Source organism: Dicentrarchus labrax, unplaced genomic scaffold (genome assembly GCF_905237075.1).
Source record: "Dicentrarchus labrax unplaced genomic scaffold, dlabrax2021, whole genome shotgun sequence".
Lineage (NCBI taxonomy): Eukaryota > Metazoa > Chordata > Actinopteri > Moronidae > Dicentrarchus > Dicentrarchus labrax.
The window spans coordinates 17280962-17300441 of NW_026136704.1; the positions used below are offsets into that span (position 1 = coordinate 17280962).

Here is a 19480-nt window from a genome sequence, read left to right on the forward strand (position 1 = left end):
GAGAAAAAGAAACCTTTTTGCTAGCCAACATTAGCAGCGTTTGCTAGCTAACGTTAGGTTAGTCTGTAACCTAGTGACATTAATATGCGTCTGTCCAGCCGTTACAGCGTGAGCCGTCAAACGTCAGATAACGTTAGCTAGGTGGGCTAACACAAGACGTTTTATACAAAGCACCAGACCATGTTAGTGAGATAAAAAATGATTCCGATACGTCCTGTTGTAGCAATAAGTTTAAATGGAAAAGAAAAACAACAACAACAAAACAAACAAACAAACGTACAGTAATGGTCGGACGTTAACGTTACAGTAATATCCACGATCTAACGTCAGTGTTAGTGTATGCACCGGTGTTACTTTGGCTCGGGTATCGTGAGAACAGTCGGACCCCACACAGAAAAACAAAAAGCTGTCGTTTCTCCACGTTGTGATGCTTCTTGTCTCAAGGGAAGACCTTCAGTCCGACCAGGGTCACATCATTTCATCAAAGGCTGAGCTTGACAAAAGCTAAACTCACAGAGAGAGAGAGAGAGAGAGAGAGAGAGAGAGAGAGAGCAGACATGCTGGCAGAGCCATGTCTGATACTGACTTATTGATTCTGTATGGGCTGAGAAAAGACCACAGTCCCCTATAGCTTGGTACCTAGTGTGTGAGAGTGTGTTTAAGTTGCTTGCTATGAGTGTGTGTGTGTGTTGTGCTTGAAATAGATGCACGAGAGCCAATTACCCTGCTGTGAACCTCTGCACAGTTTTCTCTTAATTACCACATATTCCCCCAGTGCCATTTATGCCCTTGGTTTCTACACACAGACTGGCCCTGAACATGTCATATCATGTCTGTAAAACACACACTTGAACAGGTCCTTTCATCACTGAGGCTCGCAGAGACCTCTGTGGTTGTCTCGTTCCACTGTGCGTTTGATCAAGTGCACCATTAGGGTCATATTAATTTTGGAAGATCCCATTTGTCGGCTGCCAGTGTCCTTTCCCATTCAATTTGCTGTGAAAATACTTCCAAGAATGAAAGAGAATTTGCGAGATACAGATGCGTTACCCCCTGCCAATGAGGCTGGCACACTCAGTACGCTCGGCCCACAGCACCACAGCCAGAGTGTATCAGTATTTGGCTGCTGGACACTAATAATTTCTCTCCCAGTGTGACATGCAGCCCCTTAAGTGTTTTGTCTGCGTCTCAGCACATCTGCTTACAGACTGAGCTCATTTGACTCTCATATATTAGTTTTTATGTGGTTTAAATTAAATATGGCTGCTAATGAGCACATTTCTGTGGAGACTCTATCAAAGAAGCATTGGTGCAACTCTGTATTCATTTTTGAGGCCGTATTTTGTAGATTTAAGGGTATTTGATGTTTCGAATTCCTGACATTATCAAAGTCTTATAGTACAAAATTTACTTATTTCTCTACCAATTTCCAATAAGTGTGTCTAAACTGACAATAGTTGCAAAACCAATGGCATCTAACTGGAAGCTCAACCAATAAATCATCCAACATGCCTGTGTTTTGAACCGGTTGTAATCTAATTAACCAGTACAGACATATCAGAAGGGAGCCAACATGATCAATAGGACATACATATACTTTTACTTCCCTTTTCATACAAGCAGGTGCAGATGTGTACAACCAGAAGCACTGTAAAATATGTGTGTTAATGTTTGGGGTTACATAACAGGAACTTCTGTCTTAGCGACACAGCCCTACCTGCTGCATCAGCTACCACTACACCCACAGAGCTCTTTTCCTTTAACGTGACCTTTAATAGGCTGAATATCTTTTTCACACTGCCTCACAATTAACGTCTCCGTATACCATCGTTCCCACTGTTGCTCTCACCTTCTCCTTCTCGCTGACCGTGTCTCTCGCTCAGTCTCGCCATCTTCTTTTCTCTCCCTTCTTTCTTACTTTCAGTTACTTACCCATCGTATCATTCCCCACTCTCCCTCTCATTTTGTCTCCCCATCTCCCTGTCACCCTTTTGCCCTTCCCCTTTGCACCCTCCTCTCCCCGTGGTGTCCGATGAGTGATAGAAGGTGAAATCAAGTGGAGTAATTTTGTTCTGATAATGTAATGAACCACTCCCTCCTTATCTTCAAAGACACAGCACATGAAAGAAAGGAGCTCTGCAGTGTGTTGGTGTGTGTGTGTTTGTGCCAGTGTGGTGTGTGTTATGTTGTTGATTGTTTTGTCTAGAACAGTCATGAATTTGCCCACTGTTACCCTGGTGAATAGCTGATGGAATTCACCCCACAATACACAATGACCATCACAGTGACTCTGTATGTGTTGGCAGGAGTGTGTGTTTGTGTGTGTGTGTGTGTGTGTGTGTGTGTGTGTGTGTGTGTGTGTGTGTGCTGGTTTGTGTGCATATTAAGGGTGAGCTAACTATCTATTTTTGCACAAGGGCTCTGTGAATGAGTGTAGGTTATACCACCTGGTCTGACCACCCAAATTAATGTATAAATGAGGCGATACAATTAGCATGTTTTTCTAATGCACGTGCACTATGATTGTTCCTTAATGATGTTATGAACCGTTAGATGGTCTTCAGTCACCTCGAACTGCAAACAGCCTCCTCCAGCCTCTCAAACCCCGGACACTGATTGCTACGTTGATGGATTACTGATGGGAGTGTGTGTATGTGTGTGTTCCTGACTCTAGAGCTGAGCACACTGACAGGTGATTGGCAGATACATTGATTGATGGGGGTTGAATTGTGTGTGTGTGTGTGTGTGTGTGTGTGTGTGTGTGTCTGTGTGTGTGTCTGTGTGTGTGTCTGTGTGTGGGTTGGGGGGCGGGGGGTTATGTAGGCCACAGTGACTCAGGAGCTGAATTCTTTAATACTCGTATACTAAGAAACATTCAGAACTTGAGACTCCATCTGGATCAACTGCTTTGATATGGATATGGATTCAGGGAAAAGAGTGAATGTCCTTCATATTTTGCTCAGTACATTCAGTGAGCCTTCGGGGATATAAGTCAATTCTATGATGTGTGTGTGACTAACACATCATATTTTTGAATCAGTACCCCTAAATTGGTAATATTTTCACTAGAACTGAAACAGTTTGTCAATTGATTGATTGGTGGATTAACAGCAAATTAATCAAGTCTTTTTTATAGTTGATTTATTTATTTAATCAGATAATCGGGCAAAAATGTCAAATATTTACTGTTTCTAGCTTCTCAAACTCGAGGATTTACTGCTTTCCAGTGTTGGGTATCATTCTAAATTGAATATATTTGACTTTTGGACGTTTCGTTCGTTGGATCAAACAAGACATTTGTAGACGTCACCTTGGGCTCTCAAAACCTGTTGAGTCCTTGAGCCCAAGGTCATTATTTTTTAACATTTCATAGAGACATTTAGTGAGAAAATAAATGTTGGTTACATTTCTACTAGATTTTCTTTTTTACTGTTTGTCAAATTGGTGTATGACTTTTGGTGATTTCGTGAAACATTTAATCCAACAAGTGGTGGGTGATATGGCCTCTGAGGAAAAATCATTATTAATTAATGTGTTTATGACTTTCAGGCAGACAGAGGCGTTAAGAGTTCACTGAACTCTTACCACTAGCTCTATTATGATAACCAAAGTCTCAGATGATATCTAGTTTTACATCTCATTATTGTTATCATCAATATGGAAGGATACATGATTTGTGGTAGAGTAGGTTTAATTAGATACATGCACAGCAGCCAAATAAATAAATGACAAATCCTTTACTTGACGTGCATTTTTGTTTCCTCCAGGTCAAAGTGACACAGGAGCTGAAAAACACACACACAGAGCAGATGACAAGACTGCACTTTAAACACCAGACCGAATGTGACCTTCTGGAAGACATGAGGTATGAACACATCTGCATCACATGCTCGTACTAACAGTTCTCATCCACTGCGAAGGAACTGAGGAATACACTCACCAAATGCCAGATGATTTTAAATCTAGTCATCATTGCTGACTGTGATGTGCGCGCCAAGCACACATGGACACAGACACGCAGAGACAGAAAGAAGGAAGCAACTAATGAGTGAGGGAGGAGTGGCATGAGAAAGAAAAAGAGGAGGAGGAGTATTGTCATATTCCAGTTTTCTTGAGAAGGACAAAGGGTCGGGAAAATGACGAAGGAATTTCCTGCTGCCCTCTTCCTGCTCTCCGACTCTGTTTCTTTCTTCCTCTCTTTCTTCTTTTCGAAATTTCATTCTGTATCTCTCTCTGTCATCTTTTCCTTCTCCCTCGGTTCCATTTTTTTCCCCCTGTCCCTTTTGCTCTGACAATCTTTTTGTCTGTCTGTCTATCTCTCCTTTTCATTTTGGCTCAGCTCTGTTTACTCATGACGTGTGTGAGTCTGGCAGTTTTCCCTTTTGGATTTGGCAATGGGAGGAAACCCTGGTTCCTTCACACGCTCTCATTTTCTGTGTTGACTAAGCATTGATTATTTATGACAGCAAACTCTCTAATACTCTGCTTTTCTGCCCCCATCCCTGTCTTCCTCTCTGTTTCTCATTCTCACACTTTCTCTACCTCTTGTCTTCCTGAGACTTCCCTCTTTTTCCTCTCTCTATCTCCCCCCTTTTCACTCTTGGGGGCAGCTCCAGCTGTTTGAGAACAGATTGCCTTGTTGCTGCTGGGTTTTGGCGAGCGAACAAGGCCCTGGTCTCACTTGTGGGAGAGAGGGAGAGCCAGTTTAGCATATGCAACCACAATGTGTTAGTTCTTTCAGTCGTTGAGGGATGGAGCTACATGCCACTGGGTAAAGATCGTCAAATTAGCTTTGTCATCCCTGTGGTTGAAAGGCGCTTCCTGGAGTGTTTTCTCAGTGCGTTCCTCTAGCCTTTAATGTTTTGTAATTATTTTTGATGACACATTCTCATGGTGGTAAAATCAGGAGCAGCAGCGCGGTGCAGTGATTAGGGAGACCGCTTTTTATCGGGAGGCCTGGACTCAAGCCCCTGCAGCAGCAAACGTCTGTTTTGTCGATGTGTCCTTGAGCAAGACACTGAAGTCTCACTAGTTTTTCTGTTGGTGATGTGGCACTCGTCTGACTTTATTGTAGAGATAGATATTTGTGATAGATTGATCAGAATGGTTAGGTTAATCTGAACTTACCATCAGAAAGGAAGAAATACACACTGACTTTGACCCCTGTTACTGTTGTCAGAACCAGATGTTGTTTTAGCAGCGCTGTACCTCAGGTGCTAAAATGCAGCAGCTGGCCAAGCTGTCAACTGTCTTCACAGATCCCACTAAAATGACTGATCTGTTCAATGGACAAAAATAGTTTACATGTAGCCTACATGCAGGAGGAATATGGGCATTGTGTTTATTTAGGGACTCATTCATTTTTTGTCCTTACCCACCAAAGCTTTATGGAGACGTTAAATCGGGAAGTTCATATTAAAACCGTGGTCCTCAGGGCAATAGATGTGTGACATGAGTCTCTTTAGGTTTTCAACATTTTAGGACTTTTTGCAAATGTTGAAAATAATTGTTAGTTGTAAACACCATGTAGTTAACTTACCCGGTACTTTATTCAGACATTAAACTCTCGCTCTCGTAACAACTGCGTCCCTAACTGGCCGGAGTGTAATGTCAATAATGCAGTAGGAATTTCCACAGGAAGTAGCAATTATTGACCTGTCCCCATCCAGGGTCAGAATGTAGAGCTGATAACTGCTATGATGCCCACAAACAGTCAGTGAAGGGACTGCAGCAGGAAGCTAGCTAGTTGGCTAACACTGAGACATTTACAGTAACGCCAAGTAATGTATATTGTCTCTTTAAAAACACACTTATGATGGATTTGGACTGAAACTCTGAAAATATTTATGCAGACTTGTAGACTATGTAAATCACTTGGCTAGACTGCTGCTAAGGTGCAAATGTCATGTCAACTAAATTACCTCCCAAAACCATTGTTACAATAGCTGCACCCTACAAGACAAGGAAAGTGTGACCATATAATGAAACACACACGGTTGATAGACACGCATTTCCCTGTGTAAACCCTAAAGTAGATTTTAACTCTTTAATCCCAAAATCTGCTCTGAGGTTATTTACCCTAATTAATCCACGGACTGGCTTTAATCAGTGCACACACAAACACACACGGACGTACACAAGTTACTAGCTGTAGAACATTCAGCCCATGTTTTTATAAATTGTAAAAGGTAAACGTGAAAAGATAAAGAAACAAAGAATGAAAGAAAGAAAGAAAGACAGACAGACATAAATAAAAGAGAAGGGGCAGCACATTTAATCCCCTGGGACTGCATTTTAGCTGGACTGGTCTTAGGAGAGAGGATAAGAGAAAGAGAGAGAGGAGAAAACGATGACGAGTTGATGGACTCAGAGAGTCAAGTTGGTGTCCTCAATCCAAGTAAATCCCCCATACCCTTATGTCTGCCTCAACAGCTACACATGCACGAACACACACACACAAACCATAAAAAAAAGTCTTGTATATACTTGTGTGTTCACCTCATACACATTTGGAAACATTGACCTAGCTTTCACACACCCAATTGCTCTTCCTTTTACTAATAAGAACATACTTTTACCTTAACAGTGGAGCTGTAACACATTTTCGCTATTGCAGTTGTTTAATTGGTTTTATCTGTAGATTTGGATCAGTGATTAAATTGCAAAACACCATCTCACTATACATAATGCCATGATGTTGGTCTTTTTTCAAGCTTGTTGTTATGTGAAATGCATGATTTTCTAATTTAACATAGTCTAAATGAGTGCTTTATGTAGACTCTACAGAGAGACTACTAGACTGGGCTTGACTGGACTAGAATTGGGGTCCTGATCTGATCTAGGAATTTACCCCCCATGTCTGTGTTTTGTGTGGCACATTTGCATGGGATAAATGAAAATTGTGTTTCACTCAAATTTATTGACCAAATCCTAGGAATTATCTGCAGAAATCATTAAAACCTAATGGGTCTCCATGCTGAGTAGCTAGATAAACCTCCCCAGTCTCAAATCAAAATGCTATCAGAGTCCTCATTAATGCCTTTCACCACAGCCTCCATAATTTAGGAAGAGGAGGAACAAAAAATAAGACCCAAATTAGTGCAATGCTGATTCACACCCTACTAATATAATTAGGTGGCCTTTGTGTTTGGCGAAATGACACCACAGACAACCTCTGCTGTTATTCATAATCACAGGAGGACCTCAGGAATACTAGTCTCGGGGGGATAAAAGGACAGAGAAGATGACAGGTTTCTTAAACGAGGCAATGGTGATTCTTCAACCATGACTTACTAACTCTTTATTTATTTATCCCAAAAGAAAAACATAATAATTTATATCATACGTCACATCCTAAGCAAATAGCTGAGGCATCATTTGTCCACTATGCCTTTAGGAGGCACTGGCTATGACTGAGATAACCTTAATCTGTATGATTGAAACAATAACAGTTAAATCATGTTTCTGGTTCAATAATAAAGGATAAAGGGTCTGGTAGGTACAAGGCAGATATTACAAGTAAGAATCAAGCCAAACCACCTCAGAAATACTGTAAAGATCCTTACAATTGAATGCAGTGTAATAATGATTCCTATCTTGATGATGCTTATGTTATTCAGTGTTTATTGAGACTGTTAAACAACTGTGTGGCCATTTTGGAGGCTGACGTTTGTGGTGCTGTTGCATTGGAACTGCATTATACTGAAAGGATTTTCAAATCTTTCAAATATTTTGTCCAGCACCTTCTCAGGATTTGTATGATAGAAAACACGATGCTCAGTTAACTTCAGTCTCAGTCAGAGCGATGGCAACAGTTGCAATTTCATCTGATTAATTAACCCAGGCAGAGCACTGAGCAGTCATTCAGTGCAGAAGCTTTGTTCAGTGACAGATTCAAGTGTTCTACTTCAAATTGTCCTGAAGTGTGACAAAGTGACATCCAGCAACTTTCACTGAAAATTGCATTTCTCTTTGAGGAATGTCGTCATGTCCCCACAGAGATCTTTTTGACATCTCATGTGTCAGAAACCACAGCTGATCAGAACAGTTAGTTTGCTATGATAGTGTCTGTAGTCTGTATCTATTGTCTATATGTGTCTGTTAGACTGAAAGGGAACAGTTTCTGGTATATCTCGGTGAACTCTTTCTGCTCCTTTCCATCCGTTTCTGATTTTATCACAAGACAATAATATTTTTTGGATCCTGGATTTATATTTTCCCTTGACCCCCTAAAAGGCATTTGAGGCAGAACGTTGGAGTCTTGTTTATTCAAACCCCAGTGTTGAGCTTGATTTAGCCCCAGCAGCTGATTTTTCAAGTTGTTTGTACTGGTCTGTGCAAAATATGGAATCTGAACATGATCTTGTAGTTCTACACCCTCAGGGGTTTACTAATTGCCTAGCAGTGTTTTCTAGTGTTTTCTGAGGCTTTAGTAAACAAAAAATAGAGAAGAGAAGTCAAGTGGTGAGATGGTTTTGTAGAAAGCTAATGCCTTAAACACTAGCACAGAACCCCTTAATGTATTAACGTAAAGCTAACCTTTACTTCAGTTTTTAATTTTGTTGCTTAAAAATATCAATGGCATTTTATTGTGAAATGAAATAGAGAATGCTTATGTCCAAACGCCTGCTTAGTCTTGGAGTGGAGAAAACTGCAGTGAATCTGCTCTATTATGTGTTGTGGTGATCCCGCAGTGTGAAAGCTTGACCACCCTCCTGTCCTCATGTTCCTTATCCTGTTGTCCCTGATCTCAGGCTGCATCCTATAAACCATTGATCTCAGCTGTTTTCCCACGTTTGATCGTTCCCTTTCTCTGCCTTTACACACACATCCAGTACATACACTTAGCGTCCATTCTCAAGCACTTAAGTATTTCCTGTCAGACACACACTCATCTGGGCATTTTCATTCTCCCCTTCGTCCTCATGCACAGCTGATGCTGACACTGCTTTTTGACTCATGCACTATACACTTGCAAACATACAGAATGGGCAGACAGAGAGGTGGGGCGGAGAAAGAGAGATAGTGGGGGAGAGAAGGAATGGTGAAGAAAGAGAGAAAAGAAAGGAGAGTGCAGAAGACGAAGGGATAAGAGTGGGGAAGGGAGACAAATGTGGAGGTGGAAGGAGGGTATGGAGAGGTCTTTAAGGATAGAAATAGACTGTGGGCAGAACAAATGAAGGGAGTGAGGAAAGCAACTGTAAGGAGAGGCACAGACAGGCGTCTTAGGGGAAGTACAGTATATTCTTACTACACTAACAACAGATTTTTTGAATCTATGAAGCTTTAATGAAACCATTAAAGACTTAACCTGAAAGGCCTGATCTCTTTATTTTCATTGCGTTTTATGTGTGAAACACATAGTGCCACACAAACAAGCATAATGGATGTGAGATATTTCTAGCTGGTAATTGGGTATCCATATTTACATGTGAAGTCTCTGCCGCAATGTAACCATGGTAGCATGGAAAGCCTAGACATGTCAAAAGATCCCAGTGAGGATGTGTGTGTCTTTGTGACTTGACTTGTATGCTGCAGAGGCCCTTAGTAGTACACAAATATACTGCAGTACTTAGATAGATTGTTAGTTCTAGTATTTTGATGGAGTTACAGCTCACTTTTCCGCAAAGATTTCCAAGTTCTTTACATGGTTTGTCATACAAATGAATTTCTAAATACTTTTTCAGCTGGAAATGAACCCTGTAATGTTTTATTCTTGGCACTGGCAATATGAGCTGGTAGGCGCTGTGGCTTAGTTGGTTAAAGCGCCTGTCTAGTAAACAGGAGATCCTGGGTTCAAATCCCAGCAGTGCCTTTTCAATGCACAAGTCTTGTATCAAAACTTAAAAGAACAACAAGTTGAGGTTCCTGGTAATGACAGGTATTTACAGTATATGCAGCTCAAAATTGGGTAAGGCATGTTATACCGTAATAAATATAGATGCCTGCTATTATAAAGCAGAGATCCCAGTGCACGATTTCTCTGATAAATTTAAATCACAAAGACTAAAAAAGTATTTTTTTTCCATGTTCCAAACACAATAGAATCAGACCTTTAAAACTATTGCTTTACATTGCTACTCTTGTCTTCAGCTTTTGGTACCCTGCCTAAATTCTCTCTGATCTCTTTTTGCAATTGATTGCATAGAGACTCTTTGAAGAAAAAAAAATAGGGATCGGTTTGCTCCAAAAAAATAGGGATCGGTTATCATCACTATGAAGGACAGTTAATTGTTATTAAACCACTTGACCAGTGAAATTTTCCAAAGGTGTTGCACGGTTCTGCCAACTACAGTGTGGCTTCAGATATATAAACAAATACAGCTGCCTTATATGTAGACACGCCATGGGAAATATACAAAATGTACTAATGAATATGTCTCAAAATGTACCCCCTGCAGTCAAGTTAGTGGATGGGGGTGTACTGAACCTTGAATGTGATTCCCACATCTCATACAATTAACTTACTGTCACACATTCGCATGGTTTCATTTGTATAATAAGGGAACCAGTTACAGATTTTACAACATAATCCAGTGGACAGGGACAGTGGTGAGTTTCAACATGTGACTTTTGTTGTGTGCACACAACCGGCGCTCTCTGGTAGGTGCCACAGGGCACAGTGGCTTTGTTGGGTAAAATGCCTATCTGATCAGTCATGTAGTGTGAAAACTAGGGATGCTCGATATTGGCTTTTCCGCCGATATCCGATATTCCGATATTCCGATATTGTCCAACTCTCAATTTCCATTACCGATATCACCCAATACCGATATATGCAGGCTTTTTACACCCAAACTATTAGGTTATAACCTAACATATCTCCTATTGTGGAATTAACACATTATGCCTAATTTTATTGTGATGCCCCACTGGTAGGGTGGCCATTTCCTTCACATCAAAAGGAGGACACTTTGCATACAGGGGACACGCAAGCAGATATTTGTTTGATATGATCCGGTTTTAAATTTTAATGTTTTTCCACCAGATTACATAAAGGTGCATACACATACCACATAGCTAATAATAAATAGACAAGATACAGCTCATGACAACGTGCCCTTCCAATTCAGATTACATAGGTCTAATAAACATCATACAGAAACTGTTCTTAACGTTTTTATCTGGATAGATAAAGGGTAAAAAAAAATACAGCACCTTCTGTTTCAGATGTATAGACTTTGCCTATCTACATATGAGTATGAGCATTTTCAGAATTTCAGTCCAACAACTGACGTTAGCTCACGTTACGTTCTCTGTCACTGAGAGCTTGATTGACAGCCTGGTGGTAACCTAGCAACTGCGCTGATGTGTATTGTGGCGAATCAACACATGGCTCATTTGAATATTAAAATTAGCCATGTGTTGATAGGTCAGGACACGAAAATGTAACCAATGAAATTACTTATTTTGACACAGATTTTTAGCCAATAAATATTAAACTAACGAGGTAATGTGTCAGAAGGCGACCTTTTTAGTTATTTTCTCAAAAGGACGACAAATGAGTGTCAGGCTTAAGGCTGCGCCTGCAGCCGGACAGGGCATTTAAAAGCTGGACAAATGGCCCTACCCATTGGATGCATGCATATATGCAACATGGCTTTCCAAATGTAAACACTGTCTGTGCAAAATCAGAGAACAACTTCAACCTTCATTGTATTAAAACTTAAAAGAGCGCTAACGCTAATAGCTAACTACGCGCTAGCTTTGGTTAATGTGTTTAATTGTATTATGCACCTGAAGGAGTGCTAATGTAAATTCTAGGCCAATTGTTAGTTTGGTTTAGGAACAGCTCATAGCAGGGTAAAATATTTAAGGTGCTTTGCACTTATTTTGTGTTAATATTAAAATCATTCAGCTTTAAATTGTTTGCTTGTTAGCCACGGTTAGCAACCAACCAGGCTAGCGTAGTTGTTGCTATACGTCATCTAGCGCGCGCCGGTAAACGTCCCATGCTGCGTTTATGCAGGCTCAGAAATGCTGAAGCCTACAGAACAAACATCGGTTATAAAAACCCGATACCGATAATTCCCGATATTACATTTTTTAGTGAATATCGGAGGGCCGATATTATCGGACATCCCTAGTGAAAACCACAACAACTTCAAGATTCCTCATTGCAAGACAGTAAGTTGTGTATTTTTATCACTCCAGCCATGTGATGACTTTGAAAGTCATGTGGTCACACTACATGTAGCCACACTGCACGGCTTTCAAAATTGTCATATTGCTGTACTGTCCACATTAACTTACTGTGTCATAATCGCAGCATCCAGGAGCTCTCGTATTGTGCGTTTGAACAGTTCACACATAGCGATCGAGAGCAGAGTAAACAACTATTTGCCTTGGATCTCCTAAAACTGTTTACTAGTGGAAAATTTGGGCTGCAATCCTGTAGTGTGAACTCGATTTTAAACGTGCCCTTTGAAAGTACATTGCTTCACATTGCTTTGTGTGTCTTTATCCTTTAGATGTCTGTAAAGACATGTGCCTGTTTTTTTTCTGTCTTGTCTTTGTGCAGTTGATTGCACAATAGCTCTTTCAAGCCATTTTCAGTGTGGTTTTAAAAAGTTGGGGTCATCTCCACTAAGGGGAGTGAATACTTGGACAATTCTTAGAGAATCACTAAACCAATGGCTCTCCCTGGTTGTCAGGTTCCTTGTGTCAGTGTCACGTGGAAGTGAGGGGAATTTCCCCCCCTCAGTGCATTGCAACTAAGGCCTCTCACACTGATTCAATTAGAGATTGGAGTCTACTGAATCTTCAATGGGGAAATTACATCTCACACAATAATTTAATCTGTCACACATGCTCATACTTTTACGTATACAATAAGGGAACTAATAACATTTGTTACAACATAACCCAATGGTCAGTGATGATATTTAACACATGTGACTTTTGTCATTTAACTACGCTTAGTTGGTTAAAGTGCCTAATAAACAGGAGCCCCTTGGTTCGAATCCCAGCAGTGACAGTAACAGGATATACTGAGGTAAATAACAGTAACTTGTGGAGCCTGGCTGTGTGTTGTGGCTTGTGCCTTCAAATTGTGCTCAATTTTGGCTGTTGAAATGTAAAATTTTGATAAATCGACTGCAAAATGAGTTGTCAGGAACATCCCTAATTCACACATCATTAAAGACTCTTACGTGTTAATTTAGGCTAACAGTGTTTTGAGACCACGCCCTCGCATTATACCAGTTATTACCTAAATTTGTATCAGATCTCAATTTCAAGTTGACTTGGAGGATCATGGATCAGCATTCAAACTGATGTTGCATAAGCACTACCTCCAAATAAGAAATGTACACCTTGCAGCACTCCTTTGAACATAGGATTTATGGCTGTAAATACAGTCAGTGTAATAAGAGGATTTATACTTTTCAAAGCTTTTTGCTTGAAGTCCTTGACAAAGAATTCTGTCATGAAGTATAAAGCTCACCACTGATTGACTGGTCTGAAGGTATTTTGAATGTTTAGAAACCTGCATTACATAGGCTTTCTTCATCTTTTCCTCTTGTATTGTCTCACAATACACACATTCACACCATGTTAACGACTCTATGTTTCTGTTTTAGTCTGGTCTCTTGGATGATATTCAATCTCAGCAAGAGTGAGAATGTTTGTTTGTCTGTGTGTGTCAGTGTGGCTTGACTTGTATGTTCCAGAGACCTTTTATAGTACGCAAGTGTACTGTAGTACTAAGATACTGAATCAGAATGTTGGAGAGCAAGCATTTGTATTTGCCATTGGCAGTATATATATAATGGACAGAGCTTCCTACTCTAAAAAGTGAAGCCAACGCCGAAGTGTAAAGGCCAGCAGGGGGAGCTGCATTGGCTGCAATAACATACCGATGCCATTAACTCTAATGAAGAATGAGCCGACTTCTCACTTGATTTGTAAGTTCATTAAACAGTTTCCTAACGGGTTTATGGTCTCGATGTGTAGTTTCACATCTAATTCAATACATTATGATATTCATTTAGTAAATTATGGTCTAATTTGGTGTAAAATAGACCTTAAAGCCACGTATGCTTTCGGGCGTGGCTACCTTATGATTGACAGGTCATTCTCAGTGAGCCTGTCCAGTGCAGTGCACGAAACTCAGATCAAACTGTCAAACTAAGCGTTTCTGATCAAATATCACCTCAGTTCAAGATTTGTGATGGAGTTACAGCTCATTTTTTACAATGCTTTCGAAATTCCATCGCATGGTCCATCATACAGATACATTTCTAAATAAGTCTTCAATAGATAATGAATCTGATTTCTGATGAAAAGGCTGCCAGCACACTTTCGTAATATTTTTTCCTTGGCACCAGGCGTGTGTTGTTGGTAGGCGCTGTGGCTTAGTTGGTTAAAGCGCCTGTCTAGTAAACAGGAGATCCTGGGTTCAAATCCCAGCAGTGCCTTTTCAAAGGAAACAGATCTTGTTTCAACGTTTGTGTCGTTTCAAACTAATGTGGTAAATTGAAATCGCTCCAGAGTTACCTTCTTCTAACAAATGAAGTACACAAACATTTCCGAAGTTCCATGATTTCGCATAGTCAATTCATATTGTATCTTCAGTCTGCGATATTGCCATACATGATATCATTCATCAATCAAAAATGTCAAACATTTGCTGCTTCCAACTTCTTAAAAGTGTAAACAATTTAATGCTTTACTGGTTTAATATCATTATAAATTAATATATTTGGGTTTTATAATGTATTATTACAATAAATAAACATTTTGAAGATATCCCATTGGCAAACTTTGACAAATTGACATTCTTTAGGAAGTAAAAGAAGATTTTGCCAAGTGAGCTCGAAACCTTGTCATTGCACCAGGCGGCTTAGTTGGTGCCTGTCTAGTAAACGGGAGATCCTGGGTTTCGATCCCAGCAGTGCCTTTTCAAAGAAAACAGATCTTGTATAACAACTTGAAAGATAAAGGCTCTAGTTGTGAATTACACAGAGCAAAATATGTGTCATTCCAAACAAAAGTGGTGAATTGAAATTACTCCAAAGTTATCCTAATATCCCAGTGTTTGCATAGTCAATTGATATTACTTTGGAACCATCTTCAATCTGAGATATCGCCATGCTACCCTCAAGGGAAACAAGGGATTTCATTGATCAAACAGAAATGCCAAACATTTGCTCGTTCCAACTTCTCAAAAGTGAAGATTTTATGCTTTCCTGGTTTAATATCATTATAAATGAATATCTTTGGGTTTTATCAGGAATTATTCCAATAAATAAGCACATTTTGAATAAATTACATTGGCCTCTTTGAAATCATGATAGGCATTGACTAAATGATGAATTTATTTATAAAAAAATTATAACAGTTCCTGGCTTCAAATCCCAGCAGTGTCTCCGTTAGGAAGAGTTTTCTTTACTTAAGGTGTTAAAGGTTTACATTTTTTTAATATTCAAACTGTTAAACTTTGATGAGTTGTCATACTTCAACAAAAGATAGTCATATTGTCATAGGAACAGGAACTACATGGTGCTGTGGCTTAGTTGGTTAAAGTGCCTGTCTCGTAAACAGGAGATCCTGGGTTTGAATCCCGGAAGTGCCTTCTCATCCTAAAGGCTGATGTTAGTCGGCTACTTTAGTGTTGGTGTCTCTACAGCACCTGATTTGTAACCACAATGCATGCCCTATATTTATGAGAATACACTTATGGGACAACTCTGGACAACAGAGACCACTTACCGCTATGACTTGAGAATAATGATGTAAGTTCGGTAGATGTATTTTTAGAACAACAAATGATAATTTCTGGTAAAGAGGTGTCATCATTTATTCAGTAAACCCCTTTCTCTTTTATCTCACTGATGGCATACAGATGTGGCACAGCTGAGCTGCTCATTAGTCACTGTAGTTGCATACATATCATTTTTCTTTAGAAAGTGGACATTGAAGCACCTTGAAGATGGAAACATATACGTTTATAAAATGTGTAATGTTTTGTATATATATCAAATATGGATAATCTGTGAAGCAGTGCATATTTCTGTTCCACACATGTGGCAACAACAGAGCTGTTTGTCAGGGCTTTGTGTTGCAGTACGTTGGTACTGACATGGCGGATAAAAACGGCTGTCACTGCCAATCAAGTTTAGTTTGGAACAGAGTACACACATCTGTCCAACCGCAAGAGAAAAGAGAGCTTCAGTGCTCTGAATCAAGAGAGTTTTCATGTACACTAACGTCTTGATCATCAAGTGTCATGTTGCGAATGAGGATTTAGCTCATTTTGATGTGAGAGATCACATTAATTTTGGGATTATACACAATTATTTCCTATCTGTCATATTAATGTAACTATTAGGAATGTAATTACAGATTTCTTCTCCAGTTTAATGCATTTACAGACTTGTTTTTAGGTTTGGAAAGTACTAGCAGACGTCACATGGGCAGGTTTTTGGTGTTCTCGCTGTTAGTTCAGCCAGCACTGGTTTTCAAATGGATTTCAAAACACATGCCCCGTGTGAGGCTCGAACTCACGACCTTCAGATTATGAGACTGACGCGCTGCCTACTGCGCCAACGAGGCCTGCAGTGCTGTCTGAGCATGTGTAGTTTAGACCACAGACTCAATACCGAAGGGTGGGGGTAGACGTGTCTGTGGGATCGGGGGAGGGAGTGTGTAGTACTTCAACTGACATGCACTGGGGTGGAGTTAAACACTAAACACGTGCTCCAGCGTCTCGCAGTGGACCTTTGACAGTTGGAATTATTGCAGTTTCGCGTGCGCCTCTCTGTGCAGGATTTAAAAGGCCGGTTCAGTCATTAAGAATTTCTCTGTCTCCTTTTTAGCTATGAAACCCTGAAATCGAAAGCAGCCTCTGTTTAGAAAACAGACGGCACCCAGCAGGTTTAACACAAAATGATGCCTTGGGAAACATTTGACAAGAAGCACTGCCCTATTTGTTTGGGCTGTAATTAGCATAGAGAGATTTGGCAGTAATTATGCTGTCTACGCTTACAGTAAGTGTTGTCTTCCTCTCTGTATGTTCCCCCACTGCTCGATTGTAGCTGTTCCCTCACACAGTCTAGTGTATGAAGTTTATTTTAAACAGCACTGGTTTGGTGAGTTGATGTTACAATAACATTTAGTACTATAGTAAAAAAAAAAAAAAAAGTACATACATTATACGTAGGATATATCCTTGGACTGCATATATTAATAATAATATATATATATGCTGTTTTAATAGATGATTTATACTTGCACTTAGGCCTTGAGCCTCTGCAGTTTCAAAACAGCCAGAGGGGTTGCAGCGTTACATTTTTTAAGCCATGTTAGTTTAACAACCGGCTAAGCAGAAACTGTTCTGTGCTTTCATGTTGTGGTATATATTTAGAGTGTGGGTGAGAACCAGTTATTGATTCCAGCAGTCAAAAAAACCCCAAAACAAACGGTTTCTTCTTACATTATTAAGTAGGTTTTGCTAGGTGTACTTTCAGTGTTGCTAATATTTTTAAGCACTGGACCTATGGGCCACCAAGACCCTGAATCTGGTGGCCAAAGTACATTTGTGGTGGCCCAAACGCAAACAAGTAGAAATATGCAATTTATTATATATGTCTTGGGATGCACTTTTTTTCTTACCTTAACATACCGTAAATTCTCATATTAGTGTTGCTAGTGTTCTCATATTTGTGGTCTGATAAATAGTAAATTTCATCAGTTTCAGGTTAAAAACAGCAACATTTGGTCTTTGCAAACAGAAATGCTCTACGTGTTTATTTGCATATAGTGCGGGGAAGTGAGATCTGAGTCAGACAAAGCAGATGTAGAGATCCATTCTACCACACCAGGTGTGAACATCCTTGGAGTTGTCCACTTGTGATTGGATCACCCAAGACGCATGTTAATGGGGCCTAAGATGTCACTTCTGCAAAAACCCTGTTCCCAAGTGGGCTAGTGAGTCCTTAAAATCAGCATATGAATAAACAAAAAGAATACTAATTATCAGGTTATTTCTGAAACCACTATACCAACATTTACATGTGAAAACAACTCCCATCCACAGTAGTCGTTGTTTTTGTTTCATCCATCCACATCCACATGTCTTCCCCTCACTTCGCACACAACAAAACTTGAGTCTTGTAAGGCTAAATCTCTCTCATCTGACCTGTCACCTCTTTGCTTACCTTGATGACTTATATTGTGTTTGAATATTGCTGAACACACTATCTGTTCCTGTTGATACATGCTCTTGTTTCTGTTTACAAACAAGTTTTACAGTGATTGTGCACGCAATTTTGTTTAATTTATTAAATGCTTTCTAACTAACTTCTAAAAACAGGGCCTTTTCTGCAGTCCAGCACGATTGTACCCATATCACCATAAAGAGCTTTGTTTCAGTCTGAAATGCAGCAAGCTTGTGGAGATGCAATGCAATATGTATGTAATAATTCATGAAACTCTAAACTCATGTTACACTCTATGCAGACTCATTGAGATCAATATCTGTGTCTGAGACAGGACACAACACAAACATAACCACTCACACAGAAGGACATACCTACAAACAACATCAGACACAAACACAGACATCTCTTAAGTTCAGTATTTACTCTTGACATATCAACAGTTAGCTAAAACTGGGATCTGGTCTCATGAACAATAATTTAGGGTTAGGGTTAGACAGACTTTTAGGGTTAGGGTTAGACTTTTGTTACTAGTGTGGAAGAGCCTACTTTTTCATATAGTACATACATACATACATATAATGATGACTATGATATTTAAATAGAAGTAGTAGTATTATATGTATGTCAGAATAGGCAGATAAAAGGTTTGTGCACCTGGTGAAGTCATCTCCAGTGTACATGCTGCTTTGTTCATTTAGAATAACAGAGCCAGTACATTTATCTGTCTGTGTAATCGTATACCTAATGTTGTGTTTTTCATTCTGCACATTCCTGGGCTGTGATAAGAGCTTCCATGTCCCTGCTGCCAGGTTGTTGTGTGATGTAGAGAGGGCAAGGTGAAAGTTTGTCGGGGTTTGTGCATTTTGTGGGTCTGGAGGGGCTTTTTTCTAGAAAGAACTGTTGAATTGTAAAGAGAAAAATGTTTAATTTCTCTTTTGCATAATGAGTTCACTCTTGAGATGTCTGAAGGCCTGAACATAATAATTACATTTATGCTTTTTTATTACAGTGCAGAAACTATTCATGTAAAATATTACAGTATTCTGATACTTAAACTATCTCTTTCTCCCTCTGTAGGAGCTACAGTCTGAAGAAGGGTCAGCTGGAGAGGGACTATGCACAGGTAAGAATGGCTGGACTCTTGCTGAATATGTGCTGGCTGCATGTTTACCGCACTGATTGAGAGTTGTGCATCGTACACAGCAGCTCATCTTTTCACCCTCACTCTACCTAATCAAATGTTCACAACATTGCCAACCAAGCACATGAATTCCTGCAGTTTGACCATTTCTTTTTCGCAGATAGCTATATCGTTACCA

The 19480-nt window shown here is 39.8% G+C and overlaps 2 protein-coding genes and 4 non-coding genes across 10 annotated transcripts in view; 4 read left to right on the top strand and 2 right to left on the bottom strand.

The window, feature by feature from the left end:
• p2ry2.1 (purinergic receptor P2Y2, tandem duplicate 1) overlaps positions 1-19480 on the bottom strand; it is a 47271-nt gene that overhangs the window by 8727 nt on the left and 19064 nt on the right. The window lies entirely within an intron of this gene.
• Positions 1-19480, top strand: part of LOC127362073 (F-BAR and double SH3 domains protein 2) — a 66743-nt gene that overhangs the window by 514 nt on the left and 46749 nt on the right. For all 5 annotated transcript variants that reach the window (XM_051397348.1, XM_051397350.1, XM_051397351.1 and 2 more), the window contains exons 2-3: positions 3768-3865; positions 19239-19284. In XM_051397348.1, coding sequence (XP_051253308.1) covers positions 3768-3865; positions 19239-19284 — 144 coding nt within the window. The remainder of the gene's footprint in view (positions 1-3767; positions 3866-19238; positions 19285-19480) is intronic.
• On the top strand, positions 9741-9814 carry trnat-agu (transfer RNA threonine (anticodon AGU)). The gene has a single exon. It is a non-coding gene; the product is annotated as a tRNA-Thr (tRNA).
• Positions 14344-14417, top strand: trnat-agu (transfer RNA threonine (anticodon AGU)). Its single transcript has one exon. It is a non-coding gene; the product is annotated as a tRNA-Thr (tRNA).
• Positions 15501-15574, top strand: trnat-cgu (transfer RNA threonine (anticodon CGU)). Its single transcript has one exon. It is a non-coding gene; the product is annotated as a tRNA-Thr (tRNA).
• On the bottom strand, positions 16482-16554 carry trnam-cau (transfer RNA methionine (anticodon CAU)). Its single transcript has one exon. It is a non-coding gene; the product is annotated as a tRNA-Met (tRNA).